General features: G+C 59.3%; 1 protein-coding gene across 1 annotated transcript in view; it reads left to right on the plus strand.

Annotated features, from left to right (window-relative positions):
• Ccdc187 (coiled-coil domain containing 187) overlaps positions 1 to 24,973 on the plus strand; it is a 40,604-nt gene that overhangs the window by 11,186 nt on the left and 4,445 nt on the right. Inside the window, exons 7-19 of the mRNA XM_076844962.2 lie at positions 2,174 to 2,715; positions 3,136 to 3,220; positions 9,214 to 9,425; positions 11,059 to 11,156; positions 11,521 to 11,634; positions 12,672 to 12,793; positions 12,905 to 12,996; positions 16,187 to 16,262; positions 16,846 to 16,974; positions 18,079 to 18,169; positions 18,680 to 18,826; positions 20,427 to 20,479; positions 21,931 to 22,076. Of these exons, the coding sequence (XP_076701077.2) occupies positions 2,174 to 2,715; positions 3,136 to 3,220; positions 9,214 to 9,425; positions 11,059 to 11,156; positions 11,521 to 11,634; positions 12,672 to 12,793; positions 12,905 to 12,996; positions 16,187 to 16,262; positions 16,846 to 16,974; positions 18,079 to 18,169; positions 18,680 to 18,826; positions 20,427 to 20,479; positions 21,931 to 22,076 (1,907 nt within the window). The remainder of the gene's footprint in view (positions 1 to 2,173; positions 2,716 to 3,135; positions 3,221 to 9,213; positions 9,426 to 11,058; positions 11,157 to 11,520; positions 11,635 to 12,671; positions 12,794 to 12,904; positions 12,997 to 16,186; positions 16,263 to 16,845; positions 16,975 to 18,078; positions 18,170 to 18,679; positions 18,827 to 20,426; positions 20,480 to 21,930; positions 22,077 to 24,973) is intronic.

Consider the following 24,973-nt stretch of genomic DNA (forward strand, 5'->3'; position numbering starts at 1 on the left):
AGCCCCAGCCCACCTGGTGGAATTGCGTGCAGAAAGCCCTCCTTCCCACACAGGCCAATGCACATTTTCTGGTCCCCTTCCCCTTTCTTTTTTGGTACTGGGCATTGAACCCAAGGGTGCTCTACCCCAACCCTTTTTATTTTTTGTTTTTGAGACAGGGTCTTGCTAAATTGCTTAGGGCCTTGCTAAGTTCCTGGGGTAGGCTTTGAACTCCCGATCCTCCTGCTTCAGCCTCCTAAGCTGCCGGGATCACAGGAGTGCGCCCCTGCCTGGCTCCTTTCTTTTTTTCTTTTTTTTAGATTTATTTATTTATTTATTTTTATGTGGAGCTGAGGATCGAACCCAGGGCCTCCCGCATGCAAGGCAAGCGCCCCACCCCTGAGCCCTAGCTCCAGCCCGCCTGGCTCTTGTCTTTGTTTTGTCTTCACCATCCTGTGTTTTACTCCAACCAGGGCACTCTCCACCCCTGAGCTGTTTGGGAGCCAGTGGGGATGTCTGCAGGCCCTCCCCACCATGTAGGGGAGCCGGGGAGGGGGCTTGCTTCTGGCTCTTGCCTGGGAAGGGCTCCCTGGGCTCTGCAGTGAGCCGTAGCCAGGGCCAGCCTCTGCCTGGCCCAGCCTCATTCTGGTCACCTGCCGTGGATGGGCCCAGGTAGGCAGCTGGATCTGGCTGGAGGCTGGGCTCAGGGCTTCCCCTTGAGGTGCTGCACCCAGGAGCACCCTGCCCTGTGTTTTCAGGGGACACTTTGGCAGCTGGTGTTGGGAGGGGCTCCAGGATGGCCCCAGCCCCCTTTCCTTGGCTGGACACACTTCCTCGTGCCCTGGCTGCTCCTCTGGCTCCATATCTGGTCTTTTCTGGACTACCTCCCTGGACTCAGGGCCCAGTGGTGCCCAGGGGTCTGCATATGTAAACCTTTAAACAGACACTGGTTCCAGGGAGAGAGGACTCAGTTCCAACCAGACCCTGTACCCTAGGGCAGTCCCTCCCTGGCTGCCTGTCAGGCTCCTGTGCCACACGGTGCTGTGGAGGTCTGTCCCACTGGTAGGAGGCTGTGGGTCCTCCTCACTCTCTGTCTCCTTGCCCTTTGCTATTTCTTCTTTAAAAAAAAATGTGTCAAGCATAACAAAATTCACCATCTTAGCCAGGTTTTTAATTTTTTTTTTTTTTTGTGGTTGTAGATGGACAGAAGGCCTTTACTTATATGTTAATTTTTAGGTGATGCTGAGGATCGAGCCCAGGGCCACACGCACACTAGCCCCAGCCCTTAACCATATTTTGTGATCCTTAATCCATCTGGATTTTATTTTATGCTAAATTTATTTATAACTGAAGCAGGAAAGCAGAGGTCGTGCCCACGGAGGGGCCACGGTGTGACGTCTGACACCCAGGTGTGTCGCAGGAGGTTTCAGTCGGCTTAACGAGCTCTCGGGCATCTCCACTTTGGGCGGCTCCTGCAGCCCTTCCTCAGTGCGCAGAGCGGCATCCTCAGCTAGTCGCCCACGGCGCCATGGCACACGGTGCCCTCGCGAGGCACCAGCGACACCCTTCCCCACCTCGTCCAAGTGTGTGGCCCCTGTGGCACCAGTAGGTCCACACTACCGTCCTGCTGTGGCCGCCGCCCCACGTGACAGACGCCCCAGGCCAGCCTGTCCCTGTCTACCCTTGGTTCTGTGTCTGGATTCCAGGATGCTGGCCCTCACCTAAGTGGGTTCTGCCCTCATTACCTTCTGTGATGTCCAGCAGCCCAGCTTGGTGGCCCAAGCCCCACCACAGCTGCTGACACAATTTCCTGTTTCCTGCTGAGTAACGTGCCCCGTCCCGCTCTGCCGACCTGCCTCGTCTGCTGGTGGACACAGACACCACCGCGCCCGGGTATGGGAGTGGAGGCTCACAGTCCTTGATTCCTCTGCTTTCACCCAACACGGGTTTTCTGCCACACGGTGGCAACATGGTGTTAAAGTCAGAGGCCCGTGGATGTCCCTGCCCCCTCCCAGGCCACAGCCAGGCCCCCTTCTCTTCTGTTGAACAGCCGCGGGCCAGCTGCCTGCGGAGGCCAGAGCCTCTCTCCTGAGCCGCCCGTCACTCCTCCCTGCCGTTCTGCACACGGCCATTCTGCACATGCCAAGCGACGCAGCCCTGCGGGGGCTGAGCGCCTGCTCTTCTCTTCCGGCAGCTTCTGTCTGTGTTTGAACAGAGCCTGGGACCACACTGAGACCCTGGAGACCGGAACCGGCGCCCCGCTGCTGCTGTCCACCGCTTCCTCCCTGGGCCCCCTGCACCTCCAGGACCTCTCCCGGGGGCTCTGCGTCTACCTGGACCCACAAGAGGCTGACCGGCTGGGCTCCTCAGGCCCCCTGCAGTTCCAGTACAAGCAGGCCCGGCTGCAGGCCTTGGAGACCATGGCCAACGTGCTCAAGCAGCGCATCGACATCCTGACCACCAAGCTGCGCGGGGCGGAGGCCTCGGACACTGCCCTGGACTGGCCACCCGTGGGCCCCAGCTCTGCACCTGCTGCCCTCACACTTACTGCCACGGCCTGCCCCAGTGCCTTGATGCCCAACAGAGAAACAGGGACACCCCAGGACTGGGCTGGCCTGCAGGCCAAGCCCCTCATCCCCTCCTCCTGCTTCCTTAATGATGACCCAGAGCTGTGGAGCCCGAGCTGGGAGACACAAAGCGTAAGCCCAAGGGCCCGCCACCAGAGCCAGCCCCAAGGTACGACTGGGGCCTTGGGCCCAATGGCCAGTGAGTGGCCAGGAGGTCCCGTGAGTGGGAGCACAGGACCCCATTACCAGTTGGTTTCCTCTCTGGAAGCAGGGAGAGGAAGGCCATAGCTAGGAGTTGGCCAGGGTGGGCAGGGTGAGAGTAGCTGCCCTCCTGGAGTGGCACATGATGTAGTTGCCCTCCGCGTCTTGTCCCATGGCTGAAGAAGGGGTGAGGCTGCTGCACTGCCCGTGTGCCCTCCACTCCCTGCCCTGCCTTTCTCCAGGGGCCTGAAGGCTAGGTGGGCACTGCAGCTCATTTAGGCCCACTGCGAAATGTGCCCGGGCACCCCTGCTAGGGCGTCCCTGTCCCCGCTAACTTGCAGCTCCTTGTCCTGCTGATTCCCTGCCATGACATGTGCCTCTTTCAAAGGTGTGGAACAGAGACTCTGGGAGCTGGAGAAGAGGCTGCAGAGAGATTCGGATTCCTTCAGGTCCCTTGGTGCCCCCCTAGGGAGGTAAGCCCAGAGAGCTCCCTTGGCAAGTGCCCCTGGAGCTGGTCGAGGGGCCAAGGTCAGGTAGCTGGGTGCAGCCAGGCTGGGCAGGGAGTGGCACAGCTCCCAGGATGTGGACCAAGTCATGCTGGCCCCGATGCTGGTCTGCGCCAGGGGGTGGCTCTCTGGACAGCTCTGGCCAGGCAGCTGGCAGTGGGTCCCTAAGCCAAGCCCTGCCCTGGGCAGTCAAGAGCCCACAAACTCCCTTTGTGCTGCTCTGACCCTCGGGAGACACATCACCTTGGCTCTTTTGTTGGCTGTTGGCAGTTGGCCTTGCTGGGGCCTCTGAGCAGGGCCTTCCTTCACCTGTCCAGCCCCACACCCCACGTCTCAGTTCTAGGACCACTTGGACCTCTGCCCTTCTTCCACCCATCCCCAACTGTGGCCCACGCCTTCTCTAGGTCCAGGTCACAAGGTGCATTTGAAGTCCCATCTGTGGGGACATGGTAGCTGCTCTGTGCCCCCAGACCCCTCCCACCTAAGCTTAGGAGGGGCCCTGCTGCCTCATTGAGTCCCAGGCTGCAGCAGAGCCAGGGAAGAAGCCTCAGTCCCTGAGGGCACTGAGGGGCCATCTGGTATGACACAGTTGGGTACAAGATGGCTGTGCCTGCGCATACCTCAGCTGTCCTCATGGCTACGGCCTCCAGACCTACCCCAGGGCCCATGGACAAGGTAGGGCCCCTTCTTCTGAAAACTCTCCTCTGCCACCCCCAAAAATCTCCCTTCACCCCCGGTTGGTCTTCAAACTGAACAAAGCCCCTGGTCAGGGGACCCCAGCCTGGCCTGAGCAGCCCCTCCCCAGGGAGCCCAGGACCCTGGATTCCAAAGGTAGAGCCACTACCAGAAAGACGGGGCTGCAGGCCGGGGGTTCTGGAGGAGGACGGCGGTGGCCTGGGCATCCTACATGCCCCCTCAGCCAGAGTCCACCAGGAACACCCGGCCTCTGCCCAGTCGCCACAGCAGGGCTGTGTCACACCAGCGACCTTGGCAGCTAAGTCAGTGGGCCTGGGGGGCTGGCCCTGCACACCAGGAGGGCTGAGGATGTGGAGGCCGCCACTGGGGTGATGGGTGGGGCCACAGTCGCCGAAAGGGTGCTGCTCCCCCAATTCCAAGGTGCTGCTGGGAAGAACCTGACGCCCCCTCCTTGTGAGCTGCCCATGGACAAGGGGCAGGTTAAAGTCCCAGCTCTGTCCCTTGACCTTGAGCAGTCTGTTCCCTACCCCCAGAGCTCTGGAAAGTGGAGGTGCTGAGGTACCCCAGCAGGGGTGATGCTGAGGTACCCTCCCCTGCCCATTCCTATTGGGACCCTTCCCTTTGATGCCTGCTCTGCCCCCCGCCCCCACCCCCACCCCGAGAATTTCACCTGTGCCTCCTCGTCCCAACCCCGCGGGGTGATGGGTTGGTGATGGCGGATGGTTTGGGCTTGTATTCTCACGGAATCTTGAGGCCAGCAGGGGGCAGCAAAGGGGTGGCTTCTCCTCTGATACCGGCCCCTCCATCTCCCCTAGCTGTTGAGAAGGGGGTGGGCTGGAACCCTGGCATAGAATTTTTGGAGAAGTTAATTTCAGTGCCCCAGGCTCCAAGATGGACAAGCTAGGTCTGTCCTCAGGCGCTCAGACCCAGGCCCAGAAGGGTTGACTGTTCCTAGCACAGCCACAAAGGGGCCAGAGGGTAGAGGAGTGGCCCAGACCCCTGCCCAGGGCAGGCACTGGGCACTGTGACCCCTGCCCCCTGCCCAGTCATCTGAGGAGAGACAGGAAGAAGCAGGAACCATATCTAGGATCTGTGCCCCAGAAGGCGCCCTGGGAGAGTGGGGATTAGGGACAGCTCAGTGGCCAGCTGGGCACTCCTGTCCCTTCCAAAGGACACTGCCCAGGCTGTGCAGGGTGTGTGTGGGCCCACAGGCCTGCCACCTCCACAACACCGGGCCACGCTTCCCTCCCTGACGTGCCCTTCCCCTTGGAGCCCCAGGTTCACTGCGTCCAGGTGCTGGTCTGCTGCCCTGGGTCAGACTGGCAGTGTCTCCTTGGCCTCACAGGGACCCCAGCGCTCAATGGCCAGTGCGGGCAGAGACCACTGCCAGCATGCGCCCAGGGTGCCTTGTAGCCCTGTGGCCACCTGCCTCAGAGGCCCCGAACCAGGGCAGGGGCTGGCATGGGGTCACCACCTTATTCCTGCACAGGACTGGCCCACCTTATTCCTGCACAGTCCGTGTGAGATATACACCTGCTGACCCCTAGAGAAGGACACGCCACATGCCGGTCTCCATGGCCACAGGTGTGGGCGAACTCTGTCACTGTGCCAGGGACAGATGGTGCCTGAGGAGCACGGGGCCAGGTGGGCTGTGCCCAACCACGCTGTCTCAGGCCACGCTCTGCAGTGCCACGTACGCACTCACTGTGCCCCACACACTCTAATCCCAACAGCCGTGGCCAGCGCTCGAGGGCGTCCCTCCCTGCATGGCCGCTGACCCCAGGAAGGCCCAGGGGCCCGCCTGGCTCCTCACCCTTGGCACAGCTTGCTGGCTGCCTGAGGGAGGGCCGCTCTGAGGCCAGCGGGCCTGCCTCCTGGGTCATGCCATAGCACTCCTAGATGAGGAGTGGCTGGGCCATGAGAATGGCTGGGCCCGGCACGAGGAGTCAGCGTTGATGGGTGGCCCCCGTCTGCCCTGGGCCTCATGGAAGTGCCCTTGGTAACTGGCAGAGGTGACTGGATGGCCACTCTGGCAAAGGGGGCTCTGCCACGGTGCCTGGAGGTGGTCACCTGCGCTCCTGCTGGGTGCTGCAGACCCCGTGCCTTGCCCGTGCTGGGGGCCAGGCACATGTGGTGCCCCCATTGCACTGCAGGTCACAGGCCCGGGCCTTCCAAGGTTCTGGCCCTCCATCCTGCCCTGGACACACTGTGGTTCCGAGGGCTGCTGAGGGCCTTGGGAGCCCAGATTCAGCCAAGTGAGGGGTTGCCTGCCAGGCCCCAGTCCCCTGTGCTGCCCCCAGCAGCCCGACCTCGCTCACGCCCATGCTTGTCTGCCTCCCAGCTCGCGCAGGGTGCCGGCACGGGACCCCACCTGCAGCTCCCTTTGTCTGGAGGACGTGCCGGTGGCCAGAGGGCCAGGCTTGGTAATGCCCTGGAGCACCTGGAGCTGCGGTAAGGGCGAGCCTGCAGACGGGTCCTGGGATAGCTGGCCGGGTGGCCAGGGGTGGCCACCAGGGACCCCCTCCACATCCTGTGGGGTGGGAGACCCTCTTCCATGAGGACAGCACCCACCCTTCAGCATTAAAGTGTTTTGGAGGCTTCCGGGCCGCTGCCTGCTCTGTGCTCCTGTCACGCCTGCTGTGACCAGTGTGGGGGATGAGAGCCCAAGAGCTGGCCTCGTGGCCATGCTCCTGGGTCCCTGCGGGCAGCTTCCTGAGGCACCCAGCACTCAGGAATGAAAAGCTGGTGCCTAGGAGGGGGTTGGGGTGCCTGGCCCACACCCGGACTTGGTCCCCGCAGCAGCCTGGGCTGTGTGCTGGGAGCCCTTGGCCCCGCCTGGGCCAGAAAGGGCAGCGGGAGGCCTGGGCAGCTGGGGCCGCCTGCTGACTCCGAGCAGGCTTTCATGGCTGGTTGGCCACTGACTTTCCTCAAAAGAACAGGGTTTGGACATGGTGGTGAAGCATGGTCATATCTGCTGTGAGGCGGGCAGGCAGGCGCATTCGGCCCTCAACCAGAGCAGTGGCGGCCACACCTCGCCCACTTTTTGGTTGGGCAGTGAGGCCTGTGAGACCCAGTGGCCTGAGAAATCCCTGGGCACAGCAGAGCCCCAGGCTTCCCCTGCAGGGCTAGTAACTGGGTGGAGGGGGTCTCAGACCCATGCTCAGAGCCACCCCCACGGGCCAGACCCATCCCACTGAGGCTTCCCAGTGGGGTTGCTCAGTGTGTCCTCTGTGGGCCTAGAGGACGCGCAGGCCCATTCTGTGGACTGGCGGAGGGCTGTGGAGAGTGTGTTGGCTATGTGTGCTTGTGCAGGCCCTCGGCTCTGGGGGACCTCTCAGCCTGGGGCGGGGGCACCTGGTCCTCAGGCCAACGTTGCTGATGCTCCTGGGCTCCAAGTTTCCAAAGGTCCTTGTGGTCCCCAGGGTTACTGCTCCTCCATACTGTCTCCGAGCATCTGGTGTCTGGCACCTACTGGCACCCGAGCGCTGCCCTCATGATGCTTGCCATTTGGGGACACAGGCATAAGAAGATGAGCCAGTCAGAACACCCGGTGCCTGGGATTCTGGGCCTTGAGAGCCAGGGGCAGAGAGCCGTGGACGGGGGTCCACAGCCAGGAGGACCCAGCCCACCTCCCACCTGTCTGGTCTATGTGGCTTCTCTAACAGAAAGTCCAAGGCGGGGTGATTTAGGAGGAAACAGAACTTAGAGCCTCGTGTTCTGGAGGCCGGAGGTTAAGAGCAAGGTGCCAGCCTGTGGGGGCTTCCTTGCTGAGCTGTCCCGTGGCGGAGGAGAGCGGCCGAGAGGAGGAAGGGGCTGAACCCACCCTCCACGATGGACACTCTCCTCGTTAATCCGTTCATGGGGGTGGAGTCCTGAGGACTGATCAGCTCCTAATGCTGCTGTCACAGCAATTAGATGTCAACATGAGTGTTGGAGGGGACATTCAAACCAGAGCATGGCCCCTCCTCTCCCCAGAGTGTGGCCTGAAGTGGCAGTGAGCTGCCCAGGAACCCAGGGGTAGGTCAGGACTAGCGCTCTGTCCAGCCTTTGCTGGATTTACATATTGTCCTCTCTAAGTGGCTGAACAGAGGTTGGCCTTTGTGTGAGGGACAGGGGAAATTCCTGACCACAGTAGGTGGCCTCTTCCTGGCCAGGATCTTCCAAGGGGTAAGATCAGGATTAGGCCCATGAGCAAGTGGTCCTCTGACTCACGCCTCCACTTCATTCACCATGCTGGGAAGAAGGTGTCGGCAGCCCCATGGGTCACTTGGAGTCCCTCAGCTCTAGCTCTGCCCGAGGGAACTTTCTAGACTCCCCCAGACCACAGCTGTCTAGTGGAGCTTTGTAGACTCCAACCTAGACCTTGCTGCACAATAGAACCTCCTGGAAGGGGGGAGAACATGTCAGCCACCAGCCTCACATGACAGTCAAGCCCCTGGGATCTTGGAGTGTGACTGGAGAGTGGAATTTGACATCCTGTTTCCTTTAAGCTTAAATGTGAACAGCAGGTGTGGCTGCCTCTGGCTCAGCTCTGAGATGCTGTGGGTCTCTGCCTGAGGGCAGGGCATCCTGCTAGCTCTTTGGGGGGGCTGTGACCCCTGGATCCAGGCCCCAGGACTGAACTGATGCCCAATCGTCATGGTCATGCTTAGCAGCAGCAGCAGAAGTGCCAGTGTGGAGCCCTCACGAAGCCACCCCACTGATCCTTGGGCGACCAGGCACTGGGCAGTGAGTGGGGTGTGTTCTCCCAACTCCTTGCCCCCTGTCCAACAGCAGGAGATGGAGGTGGAGGCCGAGGTCATCCTCTGCTTACTGAGGGCGCTGTCCTGCTCAGGGACAACTCACTTTCTCCTGGATCATGGTTCAGAGCTCAGAGGCATGCAGCCAAGTCTCCCCAATGATTTATTAGGGGTATGGACATGGCCAGAGGTGACCAGGAGCTGCCCCTCCCATGTGGCTGGGAGACCCTGGGCCTCTGAAGCTCCAGGTCCCTGCAGGAGGGTGGCTGGGGGTTGGACACCTTCTCTAGCTCCAGCTTCCCTTGGGGACCCCAAACAAAGGACATGAAATCTTCTTTTGCAAAGGAGTTGTAGCTCAAAGTAGACACCGACACTTGAACCAGAAGTTTGCAAGTGTCTTCACTGCATATTGTGGCCAGTTAGGGGGCCACTGGGGAGCATCCCACTTCCCACATGGTCCCTTTCTGCGGCTATGGCGATACTCAGGAACTGGCATAACTGTTTGCGGCACTTCAACTGCTCCAGGTCTGAGAAGCCGAGCTGCAGTCTGCAGGAAGCCCGCGTTCCCTGGGCAGGTGGCAGGGATCCCACCAGCAATGACGAGCTCATCGGCAGCCAGCAGGCGGGTTCCATCATCCAGACCAGAGGGTCTGAGCCTGGGATTGGGCTGGCTGTCCCATGGCCTCTGCCAGCTCTCGCCAGGACCCAGGCCAATGGCAAGGCAGGGGGTAGCCCAAGTGGGACTCCTTCTGGCTGCGCCTCTGTGAGGCAGGAGCACCAATGGCACACAGTAGGGCTGGTCCCTGGGGACCACCAGAAAGAGAAAAGCGCCTCTGCTGCCTCTGGGGACTTCATAACCAGCGGGGAGGCCCATACGCTGGGACAATCTGGGAAATCCCAAGAAGAACCCTAGGCCTTGCCCCTGGGTTCACACACCCACCTGGTTGCTTCATTGGCCTGTTGGGCACTGGTGGGGTTTTGTTTGTTTGTTGAGGGTTTTTCCCACACTTTTCATTGGTGGTTGGGATCTGTTGTTACAGATTTGCACACGCACACAGCACATAATAGAACAGTACAATGTGGTCAGTATCACCCCCCAGCATTTCCCCCTCCCTCCCTGCGTCCCACTCCGTGGTCCCTCCCCTCCACTGATTTCCTTGGCTTTTCATGAGATCCACCCCATCTTCCATTTCCTCCACATGGTGGGTCTGGGCTAGTCTTCTGAGGACCCTCCACAATGATTTCCATAGTGATTGAACTAATTTACAGTCCCACCAACAGGGTAAAAGAATTCCTTTTCCTCCTCCTCCTCTTGCATTAATTCTTGTATTCTTGATGACGGTCATTCTGACTAGAGTGAGATGAAATCTCTGTAGCTCCGATTTGCACTTCCCTAATGGCTAATGATGTTGAAAAAATGTTCAACATCATCAGCAATTATTGGTTATTGATATTTCCTTTTTTGAGAGTGTCTGTTTGATTTGTTTGCCCATTTATTAATTGGGTTATTTGGGGGTTTGGGTATAAAGTTTTTTGAGCTCTTTATATAATATGAATATTAGTTCTCTGTCAGAAGAGAGCTAACAAAGATTTTCTCCCATTCTGTGGGTTCTCTCTTCATGTTCCTAATTGTTTCCTTTGCTGGGCAGAAGATTTTTAATTTGATGCCATCCCGTCTATTAACTCTGGCATTATTTCCTGAGCTGAGGGGTCCTATGGAGAAGCCGTTGCCTGGGCCTAAATGCTAGAATGTTGCTACATTTTCTTCCAGGAGTTGCATGGTTTCCGGTCTAATTCCCAGGTCTTTGATCCATTTTGAGTTGACTTTTGTGCAGAGATGGAGACAAGGGTCTATTCTCATTCTTCTCCATATGGACACTGTTGGGCATTTGTTGTACCATCTTGGGGCCTCGTGCCAGGGAAGTAGAGAGCTCCGTGGCCCCACAAGGTTCCTGGCAGTGATTTGAGGTTCCCCAGCAAGTGCTTGACCCAGGTCTGTCTGGTAGCTCCTATTGTCTCTGCAAATGGCCTGTTGGGCATTTGTGGGGTTTTGTTTGTTTGTTGAGGGGTTTTTGTTTGTCATTGGCCCTGGAGGGAATTATGGTCGGGGTTAGGCAGAGCCAGCCTGGGGGACAGACGGTGCTGCAGTTGTCTGTGTCCTCCTCTGAGGCTGTGAAGAAGGAAGAAGGAGCTCCTCTTCCTGGGGTCATGCCAACCAGCCCCTGGAGTTGGGCACCTGCCCTCCTGGCCTCTGTACCTCAGTTTCCCTACAGGTTGAGAGGCTGCCGTGGAGCACTGAGGCTGCCCAGTGGAGAAAGAGGCCAAGAGTGTTCCCTCGTGCTCAGCTGCCCCCTCCTCCGTGGTCCACAGGTCAGCAGGAGCCTGGGGGCCTGCACGCTGGAGACCCACATAGCAGGCACCTGGCTGACGTGCAGCAGAAGTCCTCAAGCTTTCTTGAGTCACTGAAGGTATGTCCCACCCCCATGAGGTCAGCCGAATGACAGTGTGTCCCCTTAGGCCTCTCCTGTTTGGGGATAAGCTAGAACCAGCCTTTGTCCCTGAGCTGAGCAGAATTGTAGGATTTAGAAACAGGGAGGTCCTCTGTTACCTGCCATGCGCCCAGTGCCAGGGAATGGGGCTTGGCGGTGGGGGGAGACAGGCTGACCAGGGTGCCTGGCCTTCACAGGCCAGGATGGGGAGGGCAGTTGGGTTGTCTGGAGGCACAGGCCCTGCCCAGGCTTGGGAGCCACAGGGGTGATCCTCTGAGGACGAGTCCAGTCCTCAGCAGGGCGTGGCCTGCTCAGGAACCCTAAGGCCTGGGCTCTCATGCAGCTGAACCAGCAGAAGCAGGTGCAGGGACTGGCCCTTCTGCAGCAGCAGGCAGAACATGAAGTCTGGGAGACGCAGATGGCCCTGGACGAGCTGCTCTTCAAACACCAGCTCAAGGTCGGCAGCCACCCCTCCCTGGTCCCCTGTGCTGCCCCTGCAATCCCAGCCCAAGGCCCTTCTAAAGCAGATGCGCTCTCTTGGTGCAGGGCCATGGGCTGAGTAGAGACACTGACTGGGAACCGGGGCCCTGTCTTTGCCCACGGTGCTGCAGAGGCAGGTGGGGCTCAGCTGAGAACCACACCCCTGGCCACTTGGGTCCTGGGCGCTTACACTGAGGGGACCATGGTGGGACCACAGCTGGGTCACAGATGGCCATCCAGCCACCCACCTGTCCACGTTCCGGGATTGCTAGGCACCCAGGCCAAGGGTTCCCTGCTGGAGCCCAGAGTTCATGACCTGAGGTGTGTGCCATGTGCAAACCCCCAGCAGGACTCTCAGGAGAAGGCAGGGACCCTGGCAGCCACCCACCCCAGACTCACGTCACCCCACCAGACAGGCAGCACTCGTAGCCCAGGCAGCTCAGCACCTGCCCTGTGAAAGGAAAGCTGGTACTCAGGCCAGTGGGGCACTGACGCAGCCCATGACCATGACCTGGCTGGATGTGACAGCCTTCCAGGAAGCGGCTCATTCTTGGCTGTCAGTGTCCAGGGACTGTTAGTGGGAGGCACGCTCAGTACTTTTGGGGGTGTTCCAGGAAGAGTAGCAGAACCAGAGGTGTGTGCACGTGGGTGTGAGTTTGCACAGGCACCTGGCCCTGTTCCCTCTGCCCATTCTCCTTCCTGTCCCCTCGTCAGACCTCCTCCTCCCTTCTCTGCACTCTGGCATCACAGTCACAGGGTTCAGGGCCAGTTCCCTCCTGGTTCACAGAGCCTGGTGCCACGCCCCAGACCCACCCCTTTGGCTGTGGCTGCCCCCCCTCCTAGCCCTGGTCTTGCTCTGCTTCTGCTGGGCACACCACTCCTCCACCCCTTTGGGGACAGGAGAAGGCTGGACCTCCACTGGAGGATGAACAAGCAGGCCGTGAGGACATGGACATGCAAGGTCGTGGCTCCGGGGCCTGACCTGGCCACTGCACCCCCTCCCTATCCTCACAGGGACTGATGAAGAAAGACTCAGCCCAGCCCAGGCCAGGGACGGCTTCAAAGCTGGAGCAGATGCAGATCTCTGGGGACTCAGAGCCACAGACATTATCTGGCCCAGCCTCTCCCTCAACCAGGTGAGGCTGAGGCTCGGACAGTGCCCCTCCCAACCTGTGGGACGGGGCAGGCACCCACTGCAGGTCTGGTGCTGATGACTCTCATCTCTGCTGCGTTTTCTCACCTGATAGAGCACCCTCAACCCTGGGGGGAGATGCCGCCCTGGGCCCCCAGGTGCCTGAGGAAGGACAAGCCAGTGGGGCAGGCCAGGAAGCTTCTGCAGGTGAGTGTCCTGCATGACCTGCGCAGGTGCCCAAGTGGCATGGCAAAGCCTGGGGAGAGCTCTTAGCTCTGCTGAGCTGGCCGTGGCCACTGTGAGTACACCTGGCCCAACACAGGTGCTCCTTCTGGGGCTTGGCTCCTCTGCCCTTTCTGGTTTCCTCCTGTGGCCATGAAGTATCCTCCTGGTTCTGCTCTGGGAGAGACTTGGGCTGCGGCCAGGGGCATGGTCTGCGCTGGGAGCTGTCCCATATGTGCCTTGCTGCAGTTGGCCCATGCCAGTCAAGTCACTTGGTTAGGGGTGGGGTTCAAATCCACTCCCCCATGGGCTTCCTACCTGGATTCCTGAGGGTCACTGAGAGGTGTCCTCGGATATCCATCTGTGACCAGGTTTGTCCAGTTCTCCTGGCAGTTCTAGTGGTTTAGCACATAAACACTCAGGGTGGTTGGTGTCCTGGATGAGTTGGTCCCCTCCCCACAGGAAACGCCTCCTCATCCCCAAGGCCTCTGCCCCGAAGCCTGCAGCGACATGAGGGGCCCTGGGCTTTGGCTAGGCCTGGGTCCTCCTTCCCACCCCCCACCTTGAATCTGCTGCATGGCTTTGCAAGTGCTTCCTGTGGGCAGCGGACTCACACCCTGCCTTCTGTAAACCCGGCCCTGCTTCCTCTGCCCACCGAGGAAGTGACCGCCCACCTCCTTAGCTCTGGTTCCCATCCTGCTGCTTGTCTTGCTCGGGCTGTCTGTCCTTCACTTTCTTCTCTAGTTTTTCTGCCTCCTTTTGCATTAAACAATGTTTTCAAAACCATTCCATTTCATCTCTCTTGTTGGCTTGTGAGCTGTAGCTCCCTGCTACTTGAGTGCTGGTTTGGGGAACAACGGGATGCCTGCTCTGCCTGCATCCCACCTCGCCGCAGCCAGGGCTCCCGCTGCACTTCAGGCTGGGAGTGGCAAACATTTCATCCACATGCGTCGCCAACTCCACAGCGCATTGCTGCTATCTCATTTAAAGTTGATGACCCTGTTGTGAGTTTTGAATTGCAGTTGTCCTGTTGGTCGCTGGTGTCCCCATTCCTTGGCGTGGGTCTGGATCTCTACCCGCTGTTACTTTCCTTCTGCCTGAAAGGAAACCATTTCCGGCAGTGAGGTCGACAGGGACAACGTGTGACACTTTTGTTACGGCTCGGGATTTGTCGGATGGTCTGTTGCCCGCGGAGTCGGGTGCACATCTTTTTCTCAGTACTTTGAAGACATTGCCTGGGGCTGGAGGTGCAGCTCACTGGTGGAGCACTGGGCAGCCTCGGGTTCCTCCCCAGCCCTGGCGGGCAGGACGTGGCCTATTGTCCTTGGCGCCTTTGCTGTCTGAAGCTGACTACTTCTGCTTTCTCCTCTGCCATTACGTCTGTTGAGGTCTTGAGAACTTGGGTGGCGATGTGCTTTGTGTGGTTCTCCTCGTGTTTCTTGTGCCAGGAGTGTGTTGAGACTCTTGGACCCAGGTGAAAACCTGCAGTTCTGCTTTTCAAATGCTTCTCCTCCCTCCACTCCTCTCCCTAAGGCCTGTGTCCTTGGTGTCCATCTGCCTGGAACCCACCAAGGGCTCTGACCACAGCTATGGTTTCTGTCTCTAAAAGCCTCCTTGAGGGACTGGGGCTGGGGCTCAGTGGTGGAGCGCTTGCCTCACACCTCTGGGGCCCTGGGTTCCATCCTCAGCACCACATATAAATAAACAATTAAAAAACAGAGGTACTGTGTCCATCTACAACTACAAAAAAAATTTTAAAAAAGTAAAAGCTTCCTTCGAAACTTTTCTTTTTTCATGTCCTCCTTGATTCCACTTAACTTTTTTTTAAATATTTTTTTAGTTGTTGATATACCATTATTTATTCATGTGTGGTGCTGAGAATCGAACCCCGTGCCTCACACACGCCAGGCAAGGGCGCCACCGCTGAGCCCCAGCCCCAGCCCTCCACTTAACTTTTTAGACATATGCACTATGTCTACTCTCTGCCAGTCCGACACTGGCAAGCCCGGGCCAGGTTTGGCTGTGCCCCTGCTGCATTGCTTACTGCTGGACACCATGCATGTTTCCTTGTAGGGTCTAGGTGTTCTGTGTTCCTCGCATTTTCAGAAGCTTTGCTCTGGAATGCAGTGGTCTGAACTACTCTGAGCCTGTCAGGCCTTGCGTTCATAATTAATGAGGCAGACCTGGATCCGTGCTCAGCCTGGAGCTAGTTATTCCTACAACCAAGGCCAGAAAGTTCTGTCTGCCCAATGAGCCAGGTGTCACCAGCTCCTCGCCTGACTGGTCTCAGTCTCCTGCCTTGGCCTGTGGTTGCTGCTTTTATTTTTATTTCATTTTTGGTGCTGGGGATCAAATTCAGGCCTTGCACAGGCTAGGCAAGCGCTCCACCACTAGCTGCGCCTCAGCCTGGCTGCTTCTTTACCCCCGAGGTTTTCCCCTCGCAGTCTATCCCACCAACTGCAGCCGCTGGTCTCTCCAGGGTCAGCTCCACCCCTCTGCTCAGGTGTCCCGGCTGGGTCCCCTCCCTGCAGCTTGGAAACTCCCAGGGCTTACGATGTGACCATGGAGGCCTTGCCACTTTTCTACCAGTGGTCACTGTGCTCCGCTGTCGGATATTCAGTGCATGGAACACCGTCCTCTCACATGTGTGTGTGAACAAGCATAATATGTAGACTTTTTTAGTTGTTTCAGATGGAATAGTAAATCCAAAACCTAATCCCATGTCTCCTGGTGGGAAGCAAGAGTCCCTAATGATCTTTTCAAAGCAGAGGGAGGGTCCTTTCTCTGCCATTCCCAGCACAGCAGGATGGCCAGCACAGGTCAGCAGCCAGGCAGCTCCTTAAGCCAGGAATCTGGACTCTGCTGGGGCTGGACCTGGGAGCCATCCCCCTCTGGCCTCAGTGTCCCCTTCTGTGGAAGCAAGGCGCCTGGGCTGTCATCTCTCTGCTCTTCGACTTTGGGTCTGATCTTTCCCTCAATTGGGGGGTCAAACCCCAGACCTTCACATCAGGAAAAAGCTGGCCACGGCTCCTTCTGTGGCCCTATGAGATGCTGGTGAAGTTGCAAGTTGGGGGTGGGTGGACCACCAACCTGCCCAGTCTACCTTTGGGAGGCCCTCCTGTAGGAAGGCCCTGGACAGGGCACTGACCCAGCCACTGCCTGCTCTCTCTCTCAGAGGTGGGGAAGCCCGATCCAGGCCCCTCCCAGCTGCCTTTGACCAGGCTTTGCCCTCTGGACAGCCCTACCCACCAGGTACAGGGAGCGTGGGGGTGAGGGGCACGGGCAGGGAACATCAGTGCACTGGGGTCTGCACTGGGCCCTGCTGGTCGGTTCACCCTGCCATCACATCACCCTCCCTTCCAGCTGACAGCCTCCCCAGCCGGGCCCTCCACCCTGGGTGACAGGTGGGGACAGGCCTTGCAACAGCATGCTTCCCCACCCAGCTTGCACATTTCAGGGCAGGTGGCTGTGCTTTCTGGAACCCTCTAGAGCACAAACAAATGCACCTGCACCGCCTGGATCAGGGCCAGGCACATGGCCACGATGATGACCCCACCTGCCCTCAGAGAGCTCACAGTGGGGAGGGGCACCTCTCAGGGTAGAGGGGCATGGCAACGGGATGAGATGAGCACGGCAGCCAGTCCCGGAGGGCTTCCCGGAGGCGGTGGCCTCCTCCCCAGGGATAGGCACGGCTCCTGGAGACCGGTCCCAGGACTGGCCTGGATGCTTGGCGGTGACGTGGCTGCGATGATCTGCCTCGCCCCAGGGGAATGCTTCGAGGCCTGGAAGTGCCCATGCCACAGCTTCCAGACCATTCGGCCTCTTCACCGTCGGGATGCTGGAGCAGAGCCGGCAGCAGGAGAAGCTGTGCCCACAGCACCAGGCCGAGTTGCAGCGCCTACGCGAGATGGCCCTGGAGGAGAAGGAGCGCGCCCAGCTGGCTTGCATGAAGCACGAGTTAGGGTGAGCGCCTGCTCCCAGCCCCGAAACCCCGCCGCGGGTACCCTGCCCAGCCCCGCCTCTCCTGGTGCGTCCAGAAGGTCCCGCCCTCGGGTTGACCCCGCCTTCCCGGTGGCCCCGCCCCCATCGTGGCCCCGCCCCTCCTGGTCCCCCTGGCACTAGGGGAACACAGCGCAGGTGTTAGGTAAGGCAGTAAAGCACCCCAAACAAGAGAGACCGGAACACCCCTCGCAGCCCGCCTCGGAGACTGCCTGTGCCTGTTTTCAAGTGACCCTTGTCTGGTGTTGCTGAGGGAAACGCGTGGCCACAGAAACACTGGACTTAAGCTGCTCGTACAGATTGTGAGCCGAGTTTTCATCTGAGATGTCAAAGCACCAAGTGACTCTTCAACACACAGGGGGACTGCTTCCAGAGCTCTCTCCCTTGGCCTGTGCAGTTGCCGGCCTTCCAGCTAGTCCACTTCTCCCTACTAAGGAACACCCGAGAGATGATGTTCTTAAGGAGCGTTCTTAGAAGTGGCACAGCCTTGGGCCAAAAGTAGTGGCTCACGCCTGTAATCCCAGCGGCTCAGGAGGATAAGGGAGGCGGAGGCAGGAGGATCCTGAGTTCAAAGCCAGCCTCAGCAAAAGCGAGGCTCTAAGCAACTCAGTGAGACCCTGTCTCTCAATAAAATACCAAAAATGGGGGGAGGGGGAAGGGGCTGGGGATGTTGTTCAGTGGCCGTACCTGAGTTCAATGCCCTGTGCCCTTCCTCAAAAAAGAATACATGCTCCTCAGCGAGCATGTATTCAGAAACCTCTTGACATTGCCCCCAGTGGAGGCCTGCCTCCCTTTGCCGAGAAGTACCAGCCTGTGCTGGGTCCCCAGGTGGGAGGTGCTGCCATTGGCCAGCCTCTGTATCTTAGACCCCAAAGAGGTAGTGAGGGGTGGGAAAAGTGACAGCCTGGACTACCCCAGACCCTCACACCTGCCGTGCACAACTACTTGTCCCAGCATCTGGTCTGCAGAAGGGCATACGGGTGCACTTGGCCACCCTGGGCTGGCCCCGTCTGTGGCTTTTGATGTCCGCTTGCACAGATCCTCCAGATTGGCGCACTCTTCTCCCAGGTGCCTGGCTTTGAGAAAGCGGCCCCAGGCAGTGCAGAAAAAACTGTTGGAGAGGCCACAGCGAGCCTTCAGCAGGCGTGAGAAAGAGCAGGTATGGCCTGGACGGGGTAACACGGAGGTGTCCTGCCCCTCGGGGCTGGGGACAGGACCACCCAACACCACAGCTGGGGCACCTTCCGTGGTGCCCCAGAGAACCCATAGCTTGAGGGGCAACAAGGCTGAAACGGAGCAGGCCCCTATGCTGGCTCCAGGCCAGTCTCGGCCTCCTGCTGGTGTGGCCTTGGGAAAGTGGCCCTGCCTCTCAAGGCCTCAGTTTCCCACCTGAACAGTAGTGTCTCTTTCCTGGAGCTTGGGAAGGTTTAATAAAGGGGCAGAAGTTGGGCAGCACCCAGAACCCAGGAAGAGGGAAGCTGAGCCCTCTGCTTCCCTCCTGCCTCTCGCTGGTGCCACCATGGCCAAACTTGCAGCCAAGAAGCTGAGCAGGAAGGGTTGGCAAGGGGCATGTGAGGGGAATGCGAGGCTGGCCGTTCCTGCCCCTCCCTCCATGTGGAGCTGCTATGGACTGGGGTGCCTGTCTGACTGTCCTCTTTGGCTGGTGCAGAGGGAAATCCAGCACTTGAGGGACTTTCACCTGTCCATGCACCAAGACAGGAAGCAGCTCGCACAGCATCAGAGGGCCGTCCTCACAGCACAGAGCTCTGCCACCTGCCCTCGTCAGGAGCTGCGGTCACACACCCAGCTGCCACAGGTGGGTGCTCTCATCTGGGTGCAGGATGCTTGTCCCCTGGCTGTTTTGTATGAGTGTGCAAATCCCTTGTAAAAATGCTTGTCACCTCAGGTGGAAAGGAACTCCAGGGGTGAGGGTAGGAGGGACCTGCTAGGCATGCCCCCCGGAGAAGGTTTCCTGGCAGAGGTGCCCTGGCTGTCCCTGCCTGAGGAGAGAGACTTCCAGTGGTCGGGGCTGGTACTCCAGGCCAAGGGCATGGAGAAAGGCCCCGGCAGAGGCAGGGAGCCATCAGGAAGGAGAGGAGGACGGGCTGAGGTGGAGGTGCCCCGGGCTTTCCTCAGCAGGGGCAGAGAACTAGAGTAGGCAGAGTACGGGGACCTCTATGGTCCAAGGAAGGAGAATATGGCCTGGGTCTCCTCAGGGAGGCCAGCCCCTGGGGACCTAGCAGCCACTGTGTCCTGGGGTGGAGGACTCCAGCTTCCCCTCCCCACTAGCTGACAGATTAGAATAGGCTGTGGCAAGGGGCAGGGGCTGCCCCTGGTTGAGCTAAGTGCTGTCCCCACCTGAGCATCTCCTCTCCACATTGGGGTGACTGAGGTCTTAAGGGTGGGGACCAGGACTGACTGAATTAGGCTTTCTGAAGCATCTGCCCCAGGCCGGCCTGCAGGACCATGGGCAGCCTGATTCCGGGGTTCACTGGAGGTGCCTCTGGCCAGCCTTGGGCAAGGCACCCACTCTGAGGCTCCTTTCTGCACCTGTCAGTGGGCTCCACGGTGCTGTGTGCTGTCCTGCTGTGGCTGCTGCTACATGTGCCTACCTCCTGCTCTCCCAGGAGGACATGGGTGGCCACATGAGGCTCACTCTGCTCTTTCCTAGAATTCCAGCCCTGAAGTCAAGGCCACCGTAGAGAAGGGTTCTGAGCCTAGGCAACCACTGGAGGGAGACCTCTGCCCGCTGACAGCACCCAGGCCTCACAGTCCCACCAGCCAATGTCCCCAGAGAAACCCTGAATGCTCGAAAGTCTCACAGTGAGTTGGTCCCAGGAGGCCCTGTCCCTGACACTTGCCATTAAAAGCCCGTGTGTTTGCTTGCTGCCACTAGGCCTACCTCACTCAGCCCCCCAGGGTGGGTGAGGGACATCGAGGGCACCAGGGAGCCTGCTCCTGCTGGCTGCCCAGAGCTGCCCTGGCTCCAGGGGAGGAGCAGCAGCAGCTGTGCTTTCCTGGCTCTGGCTGGCCGTGGGCCTTCCAGGGCTGCTGTGGGGTAGGGGGAGGACAGAGAAGGTGGATGGCCTACTGGGGCAGTAGATAGCACCGTGTGGCAGCCTGTGCCTCTGGACACCCTCCTAGGGCTGCTGTGCTCTGTGGCCAGTGGTGGCCAGGCCCTCTCTGAGCATGGCCACATGGCCACTTGGTTTGCAGCGGGAGACAAGGACTTCTGCCCGTGCTGAGTCTTGGTGGGGTCTGATGACCAGTGCTTCCTGACCTAGGGCTGGCCATGGGCAGTGCTTTTCCCATCTCGAGCTTCCTGGCTTCTCCATGCTAGAAATGCTGCATCTCCTTCCCAAGTTAAAGTGCCCCTGGACTCGGGGAGGCCCTCTCCCCTGCACTTCCGCCCCCAGGGCCAGCGACCCTTGACTCTATTGGCAAAACCCACCTTCCAAGCAGCAATCTTGTGAGTGGGGTAGACACGGAGGGAGACCCCCACTCCAGGAGGGGCTACTCCCAGGGGCAGCCTTCTCAGGGACGCACTTGGCCACCACCCAGTAGCTATCTCCAGCCTGGGGACCTCCCCCAGCTTAGGAAGCCATTGCTCACCCAGTCGTCAGCTCCAGGGGCTTCCTTTTAGGACAGTTTGCAACAGGAACCGCTGAGTAATCCCAGTGCCATCAGTCACAAGTCCTGGGAATCTGCAAATGCGACCAGGAGGACTCCACCGCTTGGCCCCCGGGGTCTGGAGGGCTGGAGGAGGGCTGCCAGCACCCACATGGCTCTGGACCCTGAGGCCAGGCTGAGCCCGTCCTTCGGGCTTCCCTCATCCCAGCAGCAAAGCTAGTCGCTGTTTGAGAGTCAGACAGAGGGAAAGGAGGCTCAGGTAAAGCCCAGCCCGGAGCAGGTGGTTTTTCCTGGAGACAGGCATGCCGGGTTCCCGTGTCTGACTGTGAGTGTTGGGCGTTGGGTGCATCCGTGAGCAAGTGTCTGACCCTGTGTCCCTGAGGAGCAAGAGAGAAACAAGGACAGGGGATGAGGCGTTACAGGTCCTGTCCTGAGAGCCCGGCTGGCTGCTGGAAGGGTTTTGGGGAAGGTGCCTCTGGAAGGGCCTGTTTTCATTCCATCCACGTCAGCTTCCATGCCTGCCCTGAGGGACAGGTGGACAGGGACCCTAGAGGCCCCACCTCCCTGGGCAGCCAGCATCAAGCATCTCTGGCTGATCACCACCCTCCACAAACCCACCTGGTCCTGCCCTCCTCCTGCCCAAGTATGAATCTGGGAGGGAGACTCTCAGGGCCACCTTGGGTGGGGGCTGTGAGCTGTGCAGGTTCCTGTTGGGAGAAGGGCAGCAGATGATTGCCAGAGGCACTGAGAGAGCAGCAGAATGTTCCAGAGCAGGCTTGCCTCCTTGTTCTTAACCCATAAGTGTTCTGGAGACCTGGCATCCCTCCCCTCCTGCTGCCTGAGGCTGTGCCAGGTCAGGCTCTTGCTTCCCTGTCAATGTGGCTTAGGCAGGTAGGATGGGTGCCCAGTGCCTGGCAGCAGGCATGGATGTACTCTGTGCCTCCCAGGATCCAGACAGCACCCACGGGTGCTGACCCAGAGACAGGTGGTTGGTTTCCATGCAGAAACCTTGATGGAGACTGTGCTGGGGAGGAAGACAGACATTTTCCCAGCCACATCCCAGCACCATACCCCACTGGAGAAGCCCCATCTGTGGGCAAGAGGCTCTGCTTGGAAAGCTTCTGTGTAGGGAGAGACCAGCCCCTGCCTTCCACATAGCCGCTGGCCATAGCTGCCCCTAGATGTGGCAGAAGGTTGTTCCTAGGACCGGGACTTGCTGTGGTGTGGGTGGGCATGGTGGGTGGGAGCAGCCAGGGTGGGCAGTCAGCTCTGCCCTCTGTTGTCTTTCAGGCCTCCCTCTGTGCAGCTGGAGAAGGCACCCCCTGAGACAGCTTCCCATGCTGATGGTCATCTGCAGCCTCCAAGATCTGCATGGGGAGAGGTCACGCCTGAAGCCAGCAACCCACTGGTGGAGAGTGGCAGCCAAATGGACCAAGGTAGCTGGGCATGGCAGCAGCAGTGGCCAGCTGAGGACAAATGGTCATGGGCTCACTGGGCTCTACATCTTGGGAGCTGCATTAGCTTGGGGTCAGGCAGACCTACATTCTGCCCACCAGGCTGGGTGTGTGACTAGCAGAGTGCATTGTGGGCTTGCCTGCAGGAGGCCACCCCATGCTACACTTCAAGACAGGGCGCTGGGTGCCAGCAGAGGGATGCCCAGACAGGCTCTCCTGCTTGCAGAGGGCTTCTGACAGGAGCAGCTGCTCAGAGCTCCTAGGCTTGCCCCCAGTGCAGGCCTGAGACTTGCCAGGCAGGGCCAGGCACAGTGACCAGCCAGGGGCAGCAGCAATGTCCAGCTTCAGGTGAGGGTAGAGAGAGGGCCAAGCCTGGCAGGAGCCATCTTTCCTGCTCAGAACTGAGCCTCCAGGCAGGAACATGGCAGGGCATGAGTTGGCCTGTTTGCTGTTGGTTTCTCCAGAAGAAGTTCCTCTGTCCCAATGCACCAGTCCTGAGGGCAGCTGGCATGGCCACCTAGCCTGTGCCCCATCTGTACTTACCACATCCTTCCCCTCCTGGGCCTCAGCCTCCCGCTCTGGACAATGATGGGGTGGGATGGGGAGCTGCCATGACAGAGTTCCACAGCTGGGTGGCTTCAACAATAGGGCTGTTTTCTGGAGGCCAGAGGTCCGAAGTCTGCGCTGCTTCCAGAAGCTCCCGGGGAGGGTCCTTCCTGCCTCTTCCAGCTCCTGCTGGCTCCAGATGTCCCTGGGTTTGCAGCGCCAGCCTCTGCCTCTGACTTGCCGTGGCCTTTCTCCTGTGTCTCTTTTCTCCCATGTCGTTTTTTGCTCCTCAGTGTCTATCTCCTCTCTTTTTTCTCTTTTTAGAGTATCAGTCATTGGATTTAGGGCCACCCTAACTCCTGCACGATCTCATCTAGGGATCCCTAATTGTATCTGCAAAGACCTTATTTTCAAATAACTTCCCATTCCTAAGTTCTGTAGGTCAAGACTCGGACACATCTTTCGAGACACAGTTCTGCCTTCTGCAGATGGCCTCCGAGGGCCCTTTCTGCCTTAGGCAAGGCCTGTGAAAGGGATGGTCTCTCCCCTCGCTCCAAATGGCAAGCGTGGGGCCCCCACCCTCCTCGCTGGCTCTGGCTCTCCAGTTTCTCACATTCCTCCAGCTAGAGTGCTGGTCTCAAAGCAGTGACACAAGTCACCTCGGAAGAGGTTTGGGAAGAGGAGAGGGGAGTCAGTTTTGTGATTGGGGGAGACGAAGGTGTAAGGGAAAACCTTTAGGAGCAGCCGTGATGTCCCTGGAGGTGGCGGCTAGTGCACAGAGCTCTGGGCTCCACAGAGGGACAAGCAGACAGGCAGCTGTGTCAAGCTTTCCCCAGCAGCTGGCTCTGCTCACCTCCAGGTCTGGGGCTCCCTGCAGGCCATCCAAGGTCTGTGACTCTCAGGACTGTGTCTTCAGAGCCTGGGGAGCAGCCTCGTGTCCCCGTGCTGAACATTCTGAGCATCGGACGGCTGCCAGGCCCAGACTTTCCCGTATGAAATCCCAGGAAGCCTCTTCCCCATTTCCCCAGTCCTGCCTGCTTGGGGCCCCCATCCTGCCAGCCTGCAGCATGATTTTGGTTGGGATGCTGGATGCCCACGTGCCCTTGCCCCTGTGGTCCCCGTGGGCCTCTTGGCTCTCCCAGTCTTCGACAGCTGCTCTCCCGGTGACTAGTATCCCTGGCATCTCTGTCCTGTCCTGTAGATGCAGGCCGCAGAGGTGGAGGGGAGCACCCCCAGAGCTCAGCCCAGGCCACAGGAAGCAAAAGAGCCACCCGCAGGTAAGTCCCCTAGATAGAGTCTGTGGGCCGCCCCAGTGTGGATCCTGCCAGCAGCTTCCCTGCGTCCAGCAGATCCCGTCCAAGGCTGGCCCAGCAGCCAGGAAAGCCAGAGAGGAAGGGCCTGCTCTCAGATCCTTTCACAGCTGGAAGCCTGGCTGCTCTGTGTCCTAAGAGAGATGATGTGGCTCTCTGTGGCATTAAAAGTCATGACTGGCTCTGAGTATCTTGCCACAACCTGGCTTATCTAGAACCATCTTTAAGGGTTTAGAAATCAGCCTCACCAGAAGCGTCTCTGTTGCCTGACATGAGGGTTTTGCACATCTCACATTCTTAGCTTTCTGGCCCAGAGCAGGAGGGGACCTGCTCTCAGCTCTGGCGGGGTGCCCTGGTGGAGTGTTCAGTGGCCCAGCTGGCCTTGGTGCCTGGGGTGGAACCCCGGAGCTGCCCACTGCCGGGGCACAGCCTTGCCCAGAAGCTCTCTCAACATCCACCCTCAGGGTCAGGAAGGACACTATTTTCCTGGCAGGTCTGCTGGACTGAGGGAGGCTCCTTGCAGCCAGGGTTCAGGAGGCAAACCTCAGGACGGATCAAGTGGGATGGGAAGAGGTTAGACCAGCTGGACACCAGGTTGCCTCTGAGAAGTGTGCCTCTGGCAAAGCTGGAGGCTTGGTAGGCATCCAGGGCGTTCCATGGCCTGCCCTGCTCTGCCAGCGCCAGGCCCAGGCCGGCTACCATCCAGGTTTCTGTAGCCTGCTTCAACGTGTTTGGCCTAAAGCCTCCGTCCAGGGGCATCACTGCCCTCTGCCCCCACACATGTCAGCCAGGTGTCCACATTCCCCTCAGGGACTGTGTTGCCTCTGGAGGTGAGCATGCCTGTCGTACCCACCCTGCAGAGAAGAAGACTGAGGCTCAGGGACTGGAGTGACTGGCCTGTGTTCTGGAGCTTGTTGGTGGGTGGCCTGGGACTCGCCTTGGGGCTGCCGACATGGCCTCTGCTGCTCGCTGGCCAGAAGACAGTCTGCAGGGTCTCCCTGGCTGACACCTGTCATGGTCGTT

The sequence above is a fragment of the Callospermophilus lateralis genome, chromosome 2, assembly GCF_048772815.1.
Source record: "Callospermophilus lateralis isolate mCalLat2 chromosome 2, mCalLat2.hap1, whole genome shotgun sequence".
NCBI classification, from domain to species: Eukaryota; Metazoa; Chordata; class Mammalia; order Rodentia; family Sciuridae; genus Callospermophilus; species Callospermophilus lateralis.